Source organism: Oncorhynchus nerka, linkage group LG22, assembly GCF_034236695.1.
Source record: "Oncorhynchus nerka isolate Pitt River linkage group LG22, Oner_Uvic_2.0, whole genome shotgun sequence".
Lineage (NCBI taxonomy): Eukaryota > Metazoa > Chordata > Actinopteri > Salmoniformes > Salmonidae > Oncorhynchus > Oncorhynchus nerka.
The window spans coordinates 69,288,089-69,307,394 of record NC_088417.1 but is presented as its reverse complement, the minus strand read 5'-3'; the positions used below and the strand labels follow the sequence as shown (position 1 = coordinate 69,307,394).

Genomic DNA, 19,306 nt, shown 5'->3' with positions numbered 1-19,306 from the left:
CATTTCCGGTCCTGCGCGGTTTCTTGGAGCGGATTGCAACCCGGAGTCAGGATTCAATAAATGTGTAGTCGTTTGGAAAACAGGTAACATGTTTATTTCTAACTTCTGCAGTTTGAACAAACAATAATTGTGCCACCGTGTAGAAATATATATTTTTAGTTTTCGAGGTGCACACGGAATCTCGCGGAGAGTCCAGTATAACGCCGTTCTGACATTGAAATTAACTGGCTCCAGATGGAGTTTGCGTCTCCATTCCATCCGCCATGCCGATTGTTCTTTGTTACATTTGCATGACTGCAGAAGACGGAGTAGGCTGAGATCGGAGTTAAAACCCGGCTAGAGTTTGGAATCTGTTAAAATCCTGGATCCCGTTCTTTACTGGATCGTCTTTATTAATATGTAGCTACTCCACTGCTGTATTGTTATTAGCGTGGAATGCACAGTGTAATTTTGCATACTGGAGAAGAATGGCCTTTGCTTTATTGAGGTCCCCATACATTTACCACACCGCTGTTTTTGACCAGAATATATCTCCAGGTTGAGTTATCCGCATTAGTCAAGAAGTGTAGGCCTCACATTTGCCACTATTTTGAACTGCTTCAGAGGATTGCACACATTCTTCAGTATTCATTTATTTGACGAACCCATTTGGCATTTCTTAATGTATTTATGTTACAACCACCAGTGGCAACATAAATACATCGTCTATGATCATGAAGTAATAATGTAGCTTGTAAATAAAGCGGCAACTCCATCTCTATTCGTAAAAATCTGAGGGATGGGCCTGGAGAAATGCAACCACTGAATTTCATTGAGCTATTAATGCAAAGCCTGACCATCCAATATATCAAAATAACAGTATTACGCATATATTGAGGCTATACAGTGTTGTTTATGCCCAACATTTACAATGTTTACAAACATTGGGAGTAAAATACACTTATATTTGGGGTACTGATGGAAAGTTACGCTAAATCAGGGAAGTCGAACTCATTCCATGGAGGCCCTACTGTCTGGGGTTCAGGTTTTTCCTTTCAATTAAGACCAAGGCAACCAGGTGAAGGGAGTTCCTTTCTAATCCGTGACATTAATTCATCAATCAAGTCCAAGGAAGGATCAAACTCCGCAGACACTCGGCCCTCCGTGGAATGAGTTTGACACGTGCACTGAACTAAAGTTATAGCCTTCAAGAATCAATTCGTATACATTATTAATTTAAAAGTCCAGAAATGGATGTATCAACTGCTGATATCCCCTTTAAACGTTATGATTTAGACAAAGCAAATCATACACAATTACACACGTTACGAAGATTAGTAACAACATCCCTTTCTTGAATGTGCAGATTGTCACGATGACAGAGCAACCAGATGAGTTTATCTGTGAGTATACTGAAAACTTCAATACCCTTGAAACGGCAGCAGATTTGATTTGTCACACGCTTTGTAAACAACAGGTGTAGACTTGTCCAACAATGCAATATAAAGATTTAAACATGCAATATTGAAATAGTGACCGAGTAATAAGTGAACCATGAATAACAGGAAGAGTAAAAAATATCATGGCTATGGTGCCAGTACCAGCCCAATATGTAGGGGTACAAGGTAATTGAGGTAGCTATGTACATATAGACAGTGCACATTGATTTACTATTGTATCTCTCTCACTATGTGTGCGTGTGGTGTGTATCTAGCACTACATGCGCATGTGTGTGTATTTCACGTTGCATGCCTGTGCCTATTTAGACATCAGAGGATGTGGTATCTGATATGTGACTTTTTGATGGTACCTGTCAGGGTGTGAGGACTGTGGGCAGTATCATGACTCTGAGTGTCCAGAGCTGGGTCCAGTGGTGACTGTACAGGACTCATTCGTTCTCAGCAGAGCACGGTGAGTAACAGTCCACCATGCAAGCTACCCAGTGAGAGGGTGTTGAGTGGATTTCCAGTTTAGCTGGTCATCTTACAAATTGTGTATTTAAAGCAGCAAATCCTGAACCTGATATTGGAGTAACAGAAGTGTAGGAGGCTATGTATTGATAGATGTTGTATTGTTTGTCGTGGGTCAGGTCCTCTCTGCCGGAGAGTCTGGAGATCAGACAGGTGCCAGATGGGAAGGAGGGAGTGTTTGTCCTCCAACGTCTGGTCAAGAGGACCAGGTTTGGTCCCTTCGAGGCTAGGAGAATATCCCACCTGGACAAAGAAGGCCTGTTCCCTCTGAAGGTTTGTTCTCAATTTAGACTGTTGTTATTATGGAGAAAGATGTTTGTGTTCTTTGCGGTGGTGTTAATATCCCACTCTCTGTATTCTTTGGTTTGGTTTGTGACCTGGACAGATCTTCCAGAGAGATGGCCTGGTAGTCTGTTTTGACTCAGCCAATGAGGATGACTGTAATTGGATGATGCTGGTTCGGCCCGCCACTGACTATCAGCACCAGAACCTGACTGCTTACCAGCAGGACGATGAGGTCTACTTCAACACCTCCCAGGTATCATATACCAACTTCCCCCAAACAAAGCAACTGAGGACAGTTTTGGTCATTCTTTATTGGATATGTCCCGATATCCACACTAGCATACTATTAAGTGTCCATGGCCAATACATCACTACATACTAGGTGGTGAACAAATGGGAGAGAGATCTCTTCCAGGAGACACTGATGGTTCCCTTCTCTTTCATAAGGTAACCCTCTGTCTTTTCCCCAGGATGTGCTGCCAGGGTCTGAGCTGAGGGTTTGGTATGGGGCCTTCTATGCCAAGAAGATGGAGAGGCCCATGCTGAAGGCCCCAGTCCATCCACCACCAGCAGGTATGGAGCCCCTCTGGCAGACCAGATTCAGCATTATTGTCCTCTGAGATGCAAACGGGTGTACTGTAGCGTGAACCCTTCTGTTAACGCAGATCAACTAAGGGTTTGATTGCTAGGCGCGTAATCAATATGAAATATATGACTGTTGTCCTGTTTTTGTTCCTCCCTTATCTCTCAGTTATGGATACCACCTCTACCACGCCAGAGGGGGCTTTGAATAAAGCTGGAGTGTCACAGGCCCTAGTGGTTGGAGAGAATGATGCAGGTGAGCTCACTCCCAGAGATGCCACATACTTTCTGGGCGTACATCATCAACACCTTCTCATGAAACCACTGTTAGAGGAAATACCTCTGCTGTCAACAAGTGAATAATGATCCCTTTCTGTTACAGTAACAGTTCAGCCACATATTATTCAGCCCATTAACATTTGAGGAATAACTACCCATATCATTCATATGAATGATATGATCAGAATACATTTCAGAAATGAACAATGGCCACAGGGTTTCGTTCAGCTGTAGTGGACAGTAAGTATGTTTTAGAGAAACCACCACACGCCCGATCTTGCTGGGTTGACCCGACCCATGCCTTGTGTCCAGTAGGCAAGGGCTGTGTTTATGGAGCCAGAGCTCCTGACTGGTGAGTGACCTCCACACCACCAAGACTAGCCATAGAAAGTCAGGGAAGGAGATGGTTTCATACTGTTATAATCAATCAACTTTATTTATAAAGCCCTTCTTACATTAGCTGATATCTCAAAGTGCTGTACAGAAACTCAGCCTAAAATCCCAAACAGCAAGCAATGCAGGTGTAGAAGCACAGTGGCTAGGAAAAACTCCCTAGAAAGGCCGGAACCTACAAAGAAACCTAGAGAGTAACCAGGCTGTGAGGGGTGGCCAGTCTTCTGGCTGTGGTGGGTGGAGATTATAACAGAACATGGCCAAGATGTTCATAGATGACCAGGAGGGTCAAATAATAATAATCACAGTGGTTGTAGAGGATGCAACAGGTCAGCACCTCGGGAGTAAATATCAGTTGGCTTTTCATAGCCGATCATTGAGTATCTCTACCGCTCCTCTGCTGTCTCTAGAGAGTTGAAAACAGCAGGTCTGGGACAGGTAGCACGTCCGGTGAACAGGTCAGGGTTCCATAGCCGCAGGCAGAACAGTTGAAACTGGAGCCAGGAAACACAGTTCCTCCTCATGAACACTAACACTTGCATTACATAGAAGGGGGCATGATTGTTGAGGGCTTCAGAGTTGGCTGAAGACGGGCAGCTGAATTGCTCGTATTAATCAGGACCGTAGTGAAGAGGACGAGGTGCTCTTCTGTTTTTACATGAAAGGCTCAATTTCCCCATCCTTCCGCCTGTCTTCTTCCCAGACCACCTACTGAGCCACCTGCAGGGAGTGAAAGATGTAGTCCCGCCCCCTGACGACCAGTCCCAGCAGCAGGAGGAAGCAGAACTGGTAACCCCTGATGACGGCCTCAGTGCTGAGCCCATCCCTGCTCCTCCTCTGCCAGCTCCCAAAAGAAGGCTGGGCAGGCCGGGGAAGAGGGCCAAAGGAGGACGGAAACCTAGCACTGCAACTATAGCAGCAAAGAAGAAAAGTGAGACAGATTCCACCTCTTATGTTGTTACATTATTGACTACCCCTTCACATGCACTGTTCCGTTTCCACCACATTCTCCCCTAAAATGTGAATTATATTCATACCTTCCTGCTTCGAGTTGCAGCCTTTTTGGAGCCAGCGGAGAAAGCCCTCAACACCGTCCCTGCAGACGGAGGAGAGGCCATGCTGGATGGCAATGACCTGGAGATCGGCCCTGACGGGGTGGCTGTCACCATGCCTAGGGTGACCCGCACCCTGCTCTCAGCTGGGATGTAAGGATCAACACCCTCTCCACTATGTCATGACTGACTGAGCCAAAATAAATTCCTCTTAGTCGAGTCATCACTTTCCATTTCTATCCTTCAACTGCAGTTCACCTTTCAATTGCATGCTTTATTTACAGTACACATATTTCCTTTTGAAGTACAGTTAACATCAATCAGTTCTTCCATAGACTTGGAAAGATACCAGGCATGCTCGCACTCTACTCTGTCCTGTCCCCCTCCTCTCTCACTCCCTCCACTCTTTCTACTCTGTCCTGTCCCCCTCCTCTCTCTCACTCCCTCCACTCTCTCTACTCTGTCCTGTCCCTCTCCTCTCTCCCTCCCTCCACTCTCTCTACTCTGTCCCTCTCCTCTCTCCCTCCCTCCACTCTCTCTACTCTGTCCTGTCCCTCTCCCACTCCCTCCACTCTCTCTACTCTGTCCTGTCCCCCTCCTCTCTCTCACTCCCTCCACTCTCTCTACTCTGTCCTGTCCCTCTCCTCTCTCACTCCCTCCACTCTCTCTACTCTGTCCTGTCCCTCTCCTCTCTCACTCCCTCCACTCTCTACTCTGTCCTGTCCCTCTCCTCTCTCCCTCCACTCTCTACTCTGTCCTGTCCCTCTCCCTCCACTCTCTCTACTCTGGCCTGTCCCCCTCCTCTCTCACTCCCTCCACTCTCTCTACTCTGTCCTGTCCCTCTCCTCTCTCCCTCCCTCCACTCTCTCTACTCTGTCCTGTCCCTCTCCCTCCCTCCACTCTCTCTACTCTGTCCTGTCCCTCTCCTCTCTCACTCCCTCCCTCCCTCCCTCCACTCTCTACTCTGTCCTGTCCCTCTCCTCTCTCTCTCCCCCTCCCTCCCTCCCTCCCTCCACTCTCTCTATTCTGTCCTGTCCCTCTCCTCTCTCACCCCCCCCCCCACTCTCTCTACTCTGTCCTGTCCCTCTCCTCTCTCACTCCCTCCCTCCACTCTCTCTACTCTGTCCTGTCCCTCTCCTCTCTCTCACTCCCTCCACTCTCTCTACTCTGTCCTGTCCCTCCCTCCCTCCATCCCTCCACTCTCTCTACTCTGTCCTGTCTCTCTCCTCTCTCACCCCCTCCACTCTCTCTACTCTGTCCTGTCCCTCTCCTCTCTCACTCCCTCCACTCTCTCTGTCCTGTCCCTCTCCTCTCTCACTCCCTCCACTCTCTCTACTCTGTCCCTCTCCTCTCTCACTCCCTCCACTCTCTCTACTCTGTCCCTCTCCTCTCTCACTCCCTCCACTCTCTCTACTCTGTCCCTCTCCTCTCTCACTCCCTCCACTCTCTCTACTCTGTCCCTCTCCTCTCTCACTCCCTCCACTCTCTCTACTCTGTCCCTCTCCTCTCTCACTCCCTCCACTCTCTCTTGTCCTTGTTCCCTCTTCCTCAGGCCTGGGTCGAGGAAGAGGTTCCTGAGGCAGGGAGGAGACCATAAGAGGCTGTACAAGTGCACCCTCTGCAACAAGGTCTTCCAGAACAGCAGCAACCTCAACAGGCACATCCGCTCCCACGGTAATGCTCTCTCCTCTCCCCCCTCTGTTCTTTGTCCCCTTTTTTTGTGGATTGTCTTACTGAACTGTTCCTAACACCGCTCTCCAGAGAAAAGAGATGGAATATGTGGAGATCTGTGTTTACTAATCATATCATACAGACACACACAAGTGCATATGTTTTATTTTTCTGTGCTCTCTTTAGGTGATAAGCTCTTTAAATGTGATGAATGTGACAAGATGTTCAGCCGCAAGGAGAGCTTGAAGCAGCACATCTCATACAAGCACAGCAAAAATGAGGTAGGCGCACCTAGATCAATGCTCAACATTTTGGCCTTTACAGCTTTTGCCCAGGATAGTCACTGTTTGTGTTGCAGTGGCTAGCTCCTTGATTCACTGTACATTGTGTGTATGTCCGTCGCTCCCTCAGCCCGATGTGGAGTACAGGTACAAATGTAACACATGCGACAAAGCCTTCCGCCTGGAGAATGCATTAGAGTTCCACAACTGTAGAACCGGTAAGTGCAGCATGAATTAAAAAACATGATTTAGTTGCAGGCCATTTTGTATGGATGTCCGCTGTCTTTATCCATCTTTGAAATACTTCTGTATGTTACTTTACTGTTGTGCTGTATGGCTTCGTTGTCCCATCGATGACTTTGACACAGTATCCATCCATGATTTATTTCATTGAATGACACGTCAGATTGTTTGTTGTTCCTGTGGTGGCAGATGACAAGACGTTCCAGTGTGAGATCTGCTCGAGGTTCTTCTCCACCAACAGTAACCTGTCTAAGCACAAGAAGAAGCACGGAGAGAAGCTGTACGCCTGTGAGATCTGCAGCAAGATGTTCTACCGCAAGGACGTTATGCAGGACCACCAGAAGAGACATACTGTGGGTGAGTACTGGCAGATGGACCAGGGGGACATGATCCATCTCTATTGATGACTATTTTGGTGATACTCCCCGCTGGGCACAGATGTCAGCTCAACGTCTAGTTTTGATTTAAATGTGGTTGTTGACAACTAACGTGAATTCAACGTGAGATAAACAAAACATTTCACCATGTCATTGGATTAAGGTTAAAAGTTAGGTGAAAAACAGATGAAATTCCCTTCTGTTGATGACTTTTTACAAATCCAATCAGTTTTCCCACATTGATTCAATGTCATCACATAGATTTTTTTTGTTGTTGAAATGTGGAAATAACATTGATTACATTTTTTTGCCCGGTGGGTCTCTAAATTTGAAGTATGTTATAGTATATGATGTACTTGATTAGTTTATTTCAACAGAGCAGAGCTTGCAACTTTTACAAGTGCATGGCTCATGATCCTGAAATGTATTCTATCCCAAAGCATCAATCAGCCTTCTCTCTGAGCTCAGCTGTACTGTTATTGTATGTCTCAGCAAACCCAAAGCACCTGAAGAGGGAAGAGCTGGAGGCCAATGGGGAGGAAGGGACCAAATACAGGAAGGAGCCTTCAGCATGTCCTATCTGTGGCAAGGTGCTGTGACGCGGATACCTGAAAATATACTTATTTTGGCATTGGATCAAATGAGTCAAAATAAAAAGAAGATATTTACCCTGACTGTGTGTGTCCAGGTGTTTTCCTGCAGGAGCAACATGAACAAGCATCTGCTGACTCACGGAGATAAGAAGTACACCTGTGAGATCTGCGGACGCAAGTTCTTCAGAGTGGACGTCCTGAGGGACCATATTCACGTGCACTTTAAGGTGAGAGAGATTGTGGATGTTGCAATCAAACGTTTAGTTCATGCTTCTTTTTTAACTCCTACATAACCACACATTTCATTCACTCAAACATGAAAGAGAAATAGAGATTGACACTAGGTCCATAATGGTGTCGTTCTCCAGGACATAGCCCTGATGGACGAGCAGGAGAGGGAGGAGTTCATCAGGAAGATTGGCATCTCAGTGGACAGCAGCGACGACACTGATGAGGAGGATGAAGACTACGGACAAGAGACCCACAAGTACAGCTGCAAGAAGTGTCAGGTCAGTCACGCACCTCTCGTGCATGCCTACATCCCGACACACATTCTGTCACGCAAACACACTCGCACTCTCCATGGCCTCTGTTCGAATCTGTCTTTGTGTTTTAGGTGACATTCTTCAAGGGCAGAGACTACCTGAAGCACATCATGGACCTGCACAAAGAGAGGGGTTATGGCTGCATCATCTGTAACCGGCGCTTCGCTCTGAAAGCCACCTACAACGCCCACCTGGTCATCCACAGAGAACAGCTCCCAGACCCTGCAGTGCAGAGGTATGAGGGACAGGGACATATGAGGGACAGGGACATATGAGGGACAGGGACATATGAGGGACAGGGACATATGAGGGACAGGGACATATGGGGGACAGGGACATATGGGGGACAGGGACATATGGGGGACAGGTGGAGAGACAAAAGGACCAGTACACAGAGATGTAGGACATAAAACAGGTGCACTGTTGTACACTCTCCTTCTTGGCTCGTTACTAGCACCCAGACAATAACCCTGTCTGTTGTACACTCTCCTTCTTGGCTCGTTACTAGCACCCAGACAATAACCCTGTCTGTTACACTCTCCTTCTTGGCTCGTTACTAGCACCCAGACAATAACCCTGTCTGTTACACTCTCCTTCTTGGCTCGTTACTAGCACCCAGACAATAACCCTGTCTGTTACACTCTCCTTCTTGGCTCGTTACTAGCACCCAGACAATAACCCTGTCTGTTACACTCTCCTTCTTGGCTCGTTACTAGCACCCAGACAATAACCCTGTCTGTTACACTCTCCTTCTTGGCTCGTTACTAGCACCCAGACAATAACCCTGTCTGTTACACTCTCCTTCTTGGCTCGTTACTAGCACCCAGACAATAACCCTGTCTGTTACACTTTTCATTTTGCTCCTAAGGTACATCCACCCCTGTGAAATGTGTGGCCGAATCTTCAACAGCATCGGCAACCTGGAGAGACACAAGGTCATTCACACAGGTATGAACCTCACCCTTCATCTCTAACACGATACTTTCTGGATACTGGACCACATTAAATTTAGTTCTTTAGCACACATGAACCACATATTTTGGCACTATGTTAGCCACCCAATATTTGTCTTGAAGGCATGATAAAGAATATCTGAATTTTATTGGCTTATTCAACTTTTTGGGGGGGATTGCTATCTCCTCTGTAATGTGGTTCTCACAGGGGTGAAGAGCCACGGATGTGACCAGTGTGGGAAGTCGTTTGCCAGGAAGGACATGCTAAAGGAACACCTGAGGGTCCATGACAACGTCAGAGACTTCCTATGTGCTGAGTGTGGGAAAGGTGAGGCTGTCACCATGACAACTGTCTTTGTCAAATAGTTAGGGGGAAAAAGACGTTTGCACAATAGACTAGAAATTGAGACCAAATTGACCTAGATTGGTGGTGGCTTTTCCAATGGCTGTTTTTGCCTTTACCCAAGCACTTACCGTGAACGGTAATAGCAAGAAATATGTGGCTCTATGAATTGTAAAAATGTTCTGATCAAAGCATGCATGTACTTGTTTTTGGTAAGAGCATCCACAGGGGGTAAGAAACTTAAGCCAATGTGTTTTCTGCAGGGATGAAGACCAAGCATGCGCTGAGGCACCATATGAAGCTGCATAAGGGCATCAAAGAGTACGAGTGTAAGGAGTGCAACCGCAAGTTTGCCCAGAAGGTCAACATGCTGAAACACTACAAGAGACACACGGGTAAGATGGTCCCAGCAACAACTAGCCAAAACAACCCAGAGGCAGTGGTGAAGAAAGGCCACTTTCATCTATAAACATGGGTTGGGCATTGTAAACTAACATGCATGGCTGAACATTGTCATATCTTACAGATGCAACCAAGCTAATGAAGCGTGTAAGGTACAAAGGGCTTATTTGGTTAAGGCTTACACTCATGTACCATTTCTACTCCTGCAGGAATAAAGGACTTCATGTGTGAGTTGTGTGGGAAGACCTTCAGTGAGAGGAACACCATGGAAACACACAAGCTCATTCACACAGGCAAGTTCCTGGATCGGCGTTTCCTATTGTATGTTTTCGTTTTGGACAACTCCACGAATACCTTCTGTTTGAGAACCGTTATTAGATTTCTCTCTCTCGCTCCCCAGTGGGGAAGACGTGGTCGTGTGCGGTGTGTGATAAGAAGTATGTGACAGAATACATGCTCCAGAAGCATGTGCAGCTCACGCATGAGAAGGTGGAGGCCCAGAGCTGTCACATGTGTGGCACCAAGGTGTCCACCCGAGCCTCCATGAACCGCCACATGAGGCGCAAACACCCCGAGGTGAGCTGGGACAGTAGGGGTTAAACCATAGACACCCCGAGGTGAGCTGGGACAGTAGGGGTTAAACCATAGACACCCCGAGGTGAGCTGGGACAGTAGGGGTTAAACCATAGACACCCCGAGGTGAGCTGGGACAGTAGGGGTTAAACCATAGACACCCCGAGGTGAGCTGGGACAGTAGGGGTTAAACCATAGACACCCCGAGGTGAGCTGGGACAGTAGGGGTTAAACCATAGACACCCCGAGGTGAGCTGGGACAGTAGGGGTTAAACCATAGACACCCCGAGGTGAGCTGGGACAGTAGGGGTTAAACCATAGACCCCCCCGAGGTGAGCTGGGACAGTAGGGGTTAAACCATAGACCCCCCTGGGACAGTAGGGGTTAAACCATAGGTGAGCTGGGACAGTAGGGGTTAAACCATAGACACCCCGAGGTGAGCTGGGACAGTAGGGGTTAAACCATAGACACCCCGAGGTGAGCTGGGACAGTAGGGGTTAAACCATAGACCCCCCCGAGGTGAGCTGGGACAGTAGGGGTTAAACCATAGACCCCCCCGAGGTGAGCTGGGACAGTAGGGGTTAAACCATAGACACCCCGAGGTGAGCTGGGACAGTATATACATGAGATCTACCACATCTTGAATGGAGTTCTTAGTGTCAGCTGAAACTGACATTTTCTATTATGTTTTCCAGGCCAGGCCCAGCTCTCTTTTCAACATAATTTCCTATCCCACCTGTCATTGATGGTGAAGTCTCAGCTTTATTTAAACGTTTGCTATTTCCTACCCCAGGTGGTCACTGTGAGAATAGATGAGTTTGACGAGCTCCAAGAAGACTCAACAATCGATGAGTCAAGCATCAGCATTGTGCAGGTAGGATTGCCATACAATGCCTATGGTGGTGAGCTAACTACACTATATGCAGAGATGGAACTATTTTTAATACTCTTGGTTCTCATGCCACCCTCACAGCCCACTCTAACCCTGGAGAAGGAGGCTCTTTCTGGGGAGAGACCCCAGCGGACCCCACGGCCGCCCAGGAAGAAGCAGAAACAGCTGGAGGAGCCGGAGCTGTCAGACTCTGACGAGTACGCTGACTTTACAGGCAAAGGAGTACAGTACACCACCACCATAGTGGGAGATGAGACCAGCTCTGCTGTGCAGAGTATACAGCAGGTGGGTGGGTCATGTATTTGTCAGATGATCTATGTTAGCAATTATATTAGGTTTGAGATTTTATTTATTGCAATTGGGTCCATCTGTCCATTATACATGTCTTGATTAATGCTGTGGATAATGGGATTTTAAAGGTCCAATGTAGCTGTTTTTATCCCAATATCAAATTATTTCTGGGTAACAATTAAGTACCTTATTGTGTTAAATGAAATGGCTTCTTAGCAAAGAGCAATTTCTAAAACAATTTTGCTAGGACTGTCTGGGAGTGGTTTGACTAGAGGGGAAAACTGAAAATGAACTGTTATTGGCAGAGAGGTTTGGAACTCTCTAATTGGTCTATTAAAACTTCTTGACTCACCCATCCCGTTAGCGGGATCATTTTCATCAACATCCGCTGAATTGCACAGTGCCAAATTAAAATTAAATTACTAAAAATATTTAATTTTCATGAAATCACAAGTGCAATATAACAAAACACAGCTTAGCTTGTTGTTAATCCACCTGGCGTGTCAGATTTCAATAAAGCTTTTCGGCGAAAGCATACCAAGCGTTTATGTAAGAACATCTCTCTCAGTAGACAAAATATTACAAACAGCTAGCAGCCAAGTAGATTGGTCACACAAGTCAGAAAAGCAATAAATTAAATTGCTTACCTTTGATCTTCAGATGTTTGCACTCAAGAGACTCCCAGTTACACAATAAATGTTCCTTTTGTTCCATAAAGATGATTTTTATATCCAACATTCCTCCATTTGTTTGGCGCGTTATGTTCAGAAATCCACAGGCTCGAGCGGTCACGACATCGCAGACGAAAATTCCAAATAGTATCCTTAAAGTGTGTAGAAAGATGTCAAATGTTTATAATCAATCCTCAGGTTGTTTTTACAATATATAATCGATAATGTCAACCGATATGTAGCTTCTGCCATAGGCAAGAGAGAGAAAATGGCCATTACCATGAAAAACTCTGCTGGCACCCAGCCATCCACTGACGCGATTGGTTCTTTCTCGCTCATTTAAAAAAATAAAAGCCTGAAACTATGTCTAAAGACTGTTCACAGATTGAGGAAGCCATAGGAAAAGGAATATAGTTGATATCCCTTTAAATGGAGGCAAGGATGGAACAGAGAGCTTTCAGGAAAATCAGTACTTCCTTGTTAGTTTTTCCTCAGGTTTTCGCCTGCAATATCAGTTCTGTTATACTCACAGACAATATTTTGACAGTTTTGGAAACTTTATAGAGTTCTATCCTAATCTGACAATTTGTCAGATTGTGAAATAGGCAGTTTCAAATGGGTACTTTTTTTGTTGCCAAAAACAAAAATACTGCCCCCTACACTCAAGAAGTTAACTAATTTACCGCATGGAAGGGCATGGTGATTTTCCCACCAAAACAGGCTGAAATTTCAGGCCGTCTTTTCAAACAGCTCTTGTGCCTCGTCCAACCTCGTGTGGAAATAAACATTTAGTGTACAAAACATTAGGATCACTTTCCTAATATTGAGTTGCACCCCCTTTTGTCCTCAACAGCCTCAATTCGTTGGGGCATGGACTACAAGGTGTCTAAAGCGATCCACAGGGATGCAAGCCTATGTTCACTCCAATGCTTCCCACAGTTGTTAAAATGGCAGGCTGTCCTTTGGGTGGGGGGCCATTGTTACACACAGAACTGTTTAGCGTGAACCCAACAGCGTTGCAGTTCTTGACAAACTCTAACCGGTTCGCAGCAAATCTCTCCCCCCTACAGAGTGGAGGGCAGACCTAAATACTCTTGCCTTATCTGTTTGTTGTTTCATCCTTCTGTGCCCGGTGCCAAAGCATTAAATCAAGGCTGAGACCTTGGGGTTGAATAGACTATACATTTGAAACCTCTTAATCGCTTAAAAACACCCATGGCTGAATTTTTCTTTATTTTTCTTAAATGGCTCAAGGGCATAGATACCATTAAGTAAGACATACTTTATGGTGACCTCTGGCATTAGAGGGGGTACCTAAAGGCCAAATTCCAATAAGGAAATTGCATTCTTAAGAACACACACCTCATACACAAGCAGACTCCTGTATTTATCTATACACTCAAACGCATGCATATGCCTATATTCACACACACACACACACACACAGCCAACGCTGCTGTCCCATGTATATACAGTGCCTTTGGAAAGTTTGACTCCTTGACTTTTTCCACATTTTGTTACGTTACAGCCTTATTCTAAAATGGATTTTAAAAAAGTAATCTACACACAATACCCAGTTATACCTTATCTAAATGTATTCAGACCCATAGCTATGCGACTCGAAATTGAGCTCCAGTGAATCCTGATCATCCTATTGATCACCTGTGGTAAATTCAATTGATTGGACATGATTTTGGAATGGCGCACACCTGTTTATATCAGGTCCCCATAATTGACAGTGCATGTCAGCGCGAAAACCAAGCCAAGTCCGCAGAGCTCTGAGACAGGATTGTGTCGAGGCACAGATCTGGGGAAGGGTACCAAAAAGATAATGCAGCATTGAAGGTTCCAGAGAACACAGTGGCCTCCATCATTCTTAAATGGAAGAAGTTTGGAACCACCAAGATCTGGCCGCCTGACCAAACTGAGCAATCTTGGGAGAAGGGCCTTGGTCAGGGAGGTGACCAAGAACCCGATGTTCACTCTAACAGAGCTCTATACACTCCTCAGTTAAAGGTACATGACAGCCCGCTTGAAGTTTGCCAAAAGGCAGTTAAAGGCCTCTGTCCATGAGAAACAAGATTCTCTGGTCTGATTCAACTCTTTGGCCTGAATCCCAAGCATCACGTCTGGAGGAAACCTTGCACCATCCCTACGCTGAAGCATCATGCTGTGGGGGTGTCTTTCAGCGGCAGGGACTGGGAGACTAGTCAGGATCGCAAAAAAGATGAACGGGAGCAAAGTACAGAGATCCTTGATGAACACCTGCTCCAGAGTGCTAAGGACCTCAGACTGGGGTGAAGGTTCACCTTCCAACAGGACAACGGCCCTAAGCACACAGCCAAGACAACGCAGGAGTGGCTTTGGGACAAGTCTCTGAATGTCCTTGAATGGCCCATCCAGAGCCCGGACTTGAACCCAATCGAACATGTCTGGAGAGACCTGAAAATGCTTCCCATCCAACCTGACAGAGCTTGAGAGGATCTGCAGAGAAGAATGGGAGAAACGCTCAAACACAGGTGTGCCAAGCTTGTAGCGTCATACCCAAGAATACTAAAGGCTGTAATCGCTGCCAAAGGTGCTTCAACAAAGTACTGGGTAAAGGGTCTGAACTTACATAAATGTGATATTTTAAATTTTGTATAAATTAGTAAATGTTTTTGCTGTGTGTGTGGATTGAAGCGTATTTTAAAAATAATAAAAAATGAGAATAAGGCTAACCTAACAAAGTGGAGAAAGTCAAGCGGTCTGAATACTTTCCGTTTCCTTTATGCAGTTTCTCCCACTGTGATTATATACTGTATTCTTCAAATTGCTCATTCTAATATCTACTACTGTTATACAGAGCGCTTATTTATAGACTGGATTCTTTACATAGCTCACTGTAATACAGTGTACAAAACATTAGGAACACCCTCCTAATTGAGTTGCACCCCTTTTTGCCTTTAGAACAGCCTCATGGACTACAAGGTGTTGAAAGTGTTTCACAGGGATGCTTCCCACAGTTGTCAAGTTGACTGGATGTCTTTTGGGTAGTAGACCATTCTTGATACACACACAGGAAACTGTTGAGCATGAAAAACCCAGGAGTGTTTCAGTTCTTTTCACACTCAAACCTGTGCGCCTGGCACCTACTACCATACCCTGTTCAAAGGCACTTAAATATTTTGTCTTAACCATTCGCCCTCTGAAGGGCACACACACAATCCATGTCTCAATTGTCTCAAGGCTTAATATTCCTTCTTTAACCTGTCTCCTCCCCTTCATCTACACTGATTTGAAGTGGATTTAACAGGTGACGTCAATAAGGGATCATATACTGACCAGGTGAAAGCTATGTCATGGGAAGAGCAGTGTTCCTTACGTTTTGTACACTCAGTGGATATAGAACACAGGAAAATCATTTTTTTGACTGCACCTGGCCTTAAGGTTTTCCATATTGTCCACAACATCGTTTGTAGATTGTGTGATTCTATCATACTGTTAGTAGTGTATGCTCTGACCCAGTGTGGATGGTGCTGTTGTAGGTGGTGGTGCTGGCCGACCCCAACGTGTCCTCCGCCTCCTCCAACAGCTCAGTGGGACTGACCAACATCACAGTGACCCCCATCACCACCCATGCCCCTGCCCAGTTCACCAGCCTGCAGCCTGTAGCCGTGGGCCACCTGACAGCCAGCGACCACCGGCCCCTCACTCTGGACAGCTCCATCCTCACTGTCACCTTCGACACGGTCAGCGGCTCCGCCATGCTCCACAACCGGCCCACCGAGCTCACGACTGAGACTGTGGGGCCTGGAGGTGCCAGTACTGGGCCACAGTCGGTCGCCCACTTTATCAACCTTACCACCTTCGTCAACCCAATGGGCCACCCCCTGGAGGCCCCCACCCTGGCCTGGAGGCCTGTCACGCAGGCTGAGGGGGTCCAGGTCACCCCTATAGCAGAGGGGGCTCCAGGTGACGCCCAGGACTCTGAGACCCAGACCCCAGAACAGGCTAGACAAGCCCAGGCAGCACAGCAACAGCAGGCCAACACAACACAGCAGATGTTCAGCTACTAGACTGAAGGGAGGAGGTGCTGGTCACCTCAGTCCTGGTGAAGGACAGTGGATAGACGAGACACATGGAAGGCCTGTGTGGACTAGAGGCCTTGAATGCTCTCACCCAAATGCCTGTTATATTCCCCAAAATACACCCCTTGAATGAGAACATTGATGGAGGATGATAGCATTTACATGAACCAAGAGCCACTTTCTCTTGAGTCAACGTGAGTTGTTTGTCAAAAACCCTGCAGAGGAAGCTGTTGAACTGTATAGTTTACAGGGATGCATGTACAGTTAAAAATAATGACATGATTTGGGTGCATTGTTAGGTGTAGTTTTGACCAATCAACAGATCAATGTAATAGTTATAATATAAACCTAAGCAAGAAATTGAATATTCTAATTTGTGAATTTAAACATGCACGTCTCGCAATATTTGCATATTTTCACTGCAGAATTATTTAGGTTATGGAGATGCAATAGTGTTTGTTTGTTTTCATTCTCATTGGGGGTTAAAATATTAAGTGATTTTGGCACATGGCTTTGAATGCCTTGTACAAGAGGTTAATAGAAGACAATGAATTATAATTTTTTAGTAGATAGTGTAAAGCAGCCAAGACACAGCATTTAACCAGTAGAGAGAACCATATTTTATTTTTAAATGTCTGAAAGCATTGAAACTTAAAACCATTGTTGAGCAATTGTCAAAAATACTGGAAGCCTTTTTTATTGCCATTGTTTTTCAATTAAATTTCACAAAAATGAAATGTTTTTAGCCCATTTTCTGTTTGTCTAAATATCAATGTTTAAATAGAGTAATACATTTTGAGAATATGGTACATGCTTGTTTTCTAGACTTTTTGGCGTTATGATTTATCCAACTGGGAAACTCGGCTGGCATTGTACTGGTGTCAGTGGTGTGTGTGTGTGTGTGTGTCAAAAGCACCATTTAGTCTTTTTACATTTAGCAGATGCTCTTATCCAGAGCGACTTACAGGAGCAATTAGCGTTAAGTTCCTTGCTCAAGGGCACAGACTGTTTCACCTAGTCTGCTCGAACCAGTGACCGATCGATTATTGACCCAACGTGCTTAACCACTAGACTATGAACTGCCCACCTGTAGCTTACCCGGAGTCAGAACCTGGACCAACCAGAAGGGGGAGCTATCTTCACATACGAGCTCCTACATAACATGAGTTACATGTGCATTAGATTATGCAGAGACATTCTGTCTAGGAAAGGTGTTTTGAAGGATAAAATCGAGCGTTGGTCTTTTGTATGTATGGTTTTTGCTATTGTCTCCTTCCACGGTCGGGCCAAGGTGTCCACCCTCAAGAAGGATGAACCTCTACACTAGATGGACCATCACCTCAAAAGACCCTCATTCTCAGGGTTGACACCTTCAACTGTTAATGTCCCTATGTGATGTGTCAAGTGTCTCTGTTCTCTATTAGCCCCAAGCATTAAACTATGTCTCTGTGGTGATGTGCATCACTATGGTGTGATGTAAGGCTGCCTCAAACTGCTAAGATCTCATTGTTTCCCACATGTCCTATTTACCTCTTGTATGTTAATACAAATCAGGATGTGTTCTGTAGTTCGAGGGGGTCTGGAAGCGCAGGTTGAGGGTTTCTAATGTAATTTACTATTAGCATTAACTTTGATTAACTTTATTTGAGTAAAAATGTACTCAAATTGTAGTTGCCTCACCTAGCTATTTTAAGATGCACTCACTGATTGCACGTCGCTCTGGATAAGAGCGTCTGACAAATGCATTGTAAGAAATGTTTTGGGGATATCCCTCTGAATATGTCAACGAAAACAATTATATTTTTGAACCCAGTCATTAAAAATTGTACTTAATTCATGGACAAGCTACTATAAACAAAATACTTTTCAGTGGTATAAAGTACATACAGTGAGGGAAAAAGTATTTGATCCCCTGCTGATTTTGTACGTTTGCCCACTGACAAAAGAAATTATCGGTCTAATTTTAATGGTAGGTTTATTTGAACAGCGAGAGACAGAATAACAAAAAAATCCAGAAAAACGCATGTCAAAAATGTTATAAATTGATTTACATTTTAATGAGGGAAATAAGTATTTGACTCCTCTGCAAAACATGAGTTAGTACATGGTAGCAAAACCCTTGTTGGCAATCAGAGGTCAGATGTTTCTTGTAGTTGTCCACCAGGTTTGCACACATCTCAGGAGGGATTTTGTCCCACTCCTCTTTGCAGATCTTCTCCAAGTCATTAAGGTTTTGAGGCTGACGTTAGGCAACTCGAACCTTCAGCTCCCTCCACAGATTTTCTATGGGATTAAGGTCTGGAGACTGGTTAGGCCACTCCAGGACCCTAATGTGCTTCTTCTTGAGCCACTCCTTTGTTGGCTTGGCCGTGTGTTTTGGGTCATTGTCATGCTGGAATACCAATCCACGACCCATTTTCAATGTCCTGGCTGAGGGAAGGAGGTTCTCACCCAAGATTTGGCGGTACATGGCCCCGTCCATCGTCCCTTTGATGCGGTGAAGTTGTCCTGTCCCCTTAGCAGAAAAACACCCCCAAAGCATAATGTTTCCACCTCTATGTTTGACGGTGGGGATGGTGTTCTTGGGGTCATAGGCAGCATTCCTCCTCCAAACACTGCAAGTTGAGTTGATGCCAAAGAGCTCAATTTTCATCTCATCTGACCACAACACCTTCACCCAGTTGTCCTCTGAATCATTCAGATGTTCATTGGCAAACTTCCGACGGCCATGTACATGTGCTTTCTTGAGCAGGGGGACCTTGCGGGCGCTGCAGGATTTCAGTCCTTCAAGGCGTAGTGTGTTACCAATTGTTTTCTTGGTGACTATGGTCCCAGCTGCCTTGAGATCATTGACAAGATCC

General features: G+C 45.5%; 1 protein-coding gene across 2 annotated transcripts; it reads left to right on the top strand.

The window, feature by feature from the left end:
* Window positions 1-13: 13 nt before the first annotated feature.
* Window positions 14-17,182, top strand: prdm15 (PR domain containing 15). 2 transcript variants are annotated; one of them, XM_029627733.2, is made up of 25 exons: window positions 14-83; window positions 1,346-1,382; window positions 1,797-1,890; window positions 2,069-2,222; window positions 2,335-2,487; window positions 2,705-2,807; window positions 2,986-3,072; window positions 4,192-4,419; window positions 4,546-4,693; window positions 6,093-6,214; window positions 6,398-6,492; window positions 6,623-6,710; window positions 6,925-7,092; window positions 7,605-7,702; window positions 7,801-7,932; window positions 8,074-8,214; window positions 8,322-8,485; window positions 9,119-9,198; window positions 9,412-9,531; window positions 9,810-9,941; window positions 10,158-10,241; window positions 10,349-10,524; window positions 11,315-11,395; window positions 11,495-11,698; window positions 15,903-17,182. In XM_029627733.2, exons 2-25 carry the CDS (start codon window positions 1,355-1,357, stop codon window positions 16,431-16,433), a joined length of 3,411 nt encoding a protein of 1,136 aa, XP_029483593.1. In that variant the 5' UTR covers window positions 14-83; window positions 1,346-1,354; the 3' UTR covers window positions 16,434-17,182. The 2 variants fall into 2 exon arrangements, with proteins under 2 accessions (XP_029483593.1, XP_029483592.1); XM_029627732.2 differs by having other exon boundaries at window positions 4,540-4,693.
* Window positions 17,183-19,306: the final 2,124 nt, after the last annotated feature.

Coding starts and splice junctions, on each gene's coding strand:
- prdm15 (XM_029627732.2), top strand. CDS start 1,355: ATGACAGAGCAACCAGATGAGTTTATCT. Junction 2,808..2,985: donor AGTCCATCCACCACCAGCAG/GTATGGAGCCCC, acceptor CTTATCTCTCAG/TTATGGATACCACCTCTACC. Junction 8,486..9,118: donor CCAGACCCTGCAGTGCAGAG/GTATGAGGGACA, acceptor TTTGCTCCTAAG/GTACATCCACCCCTGTGAAA.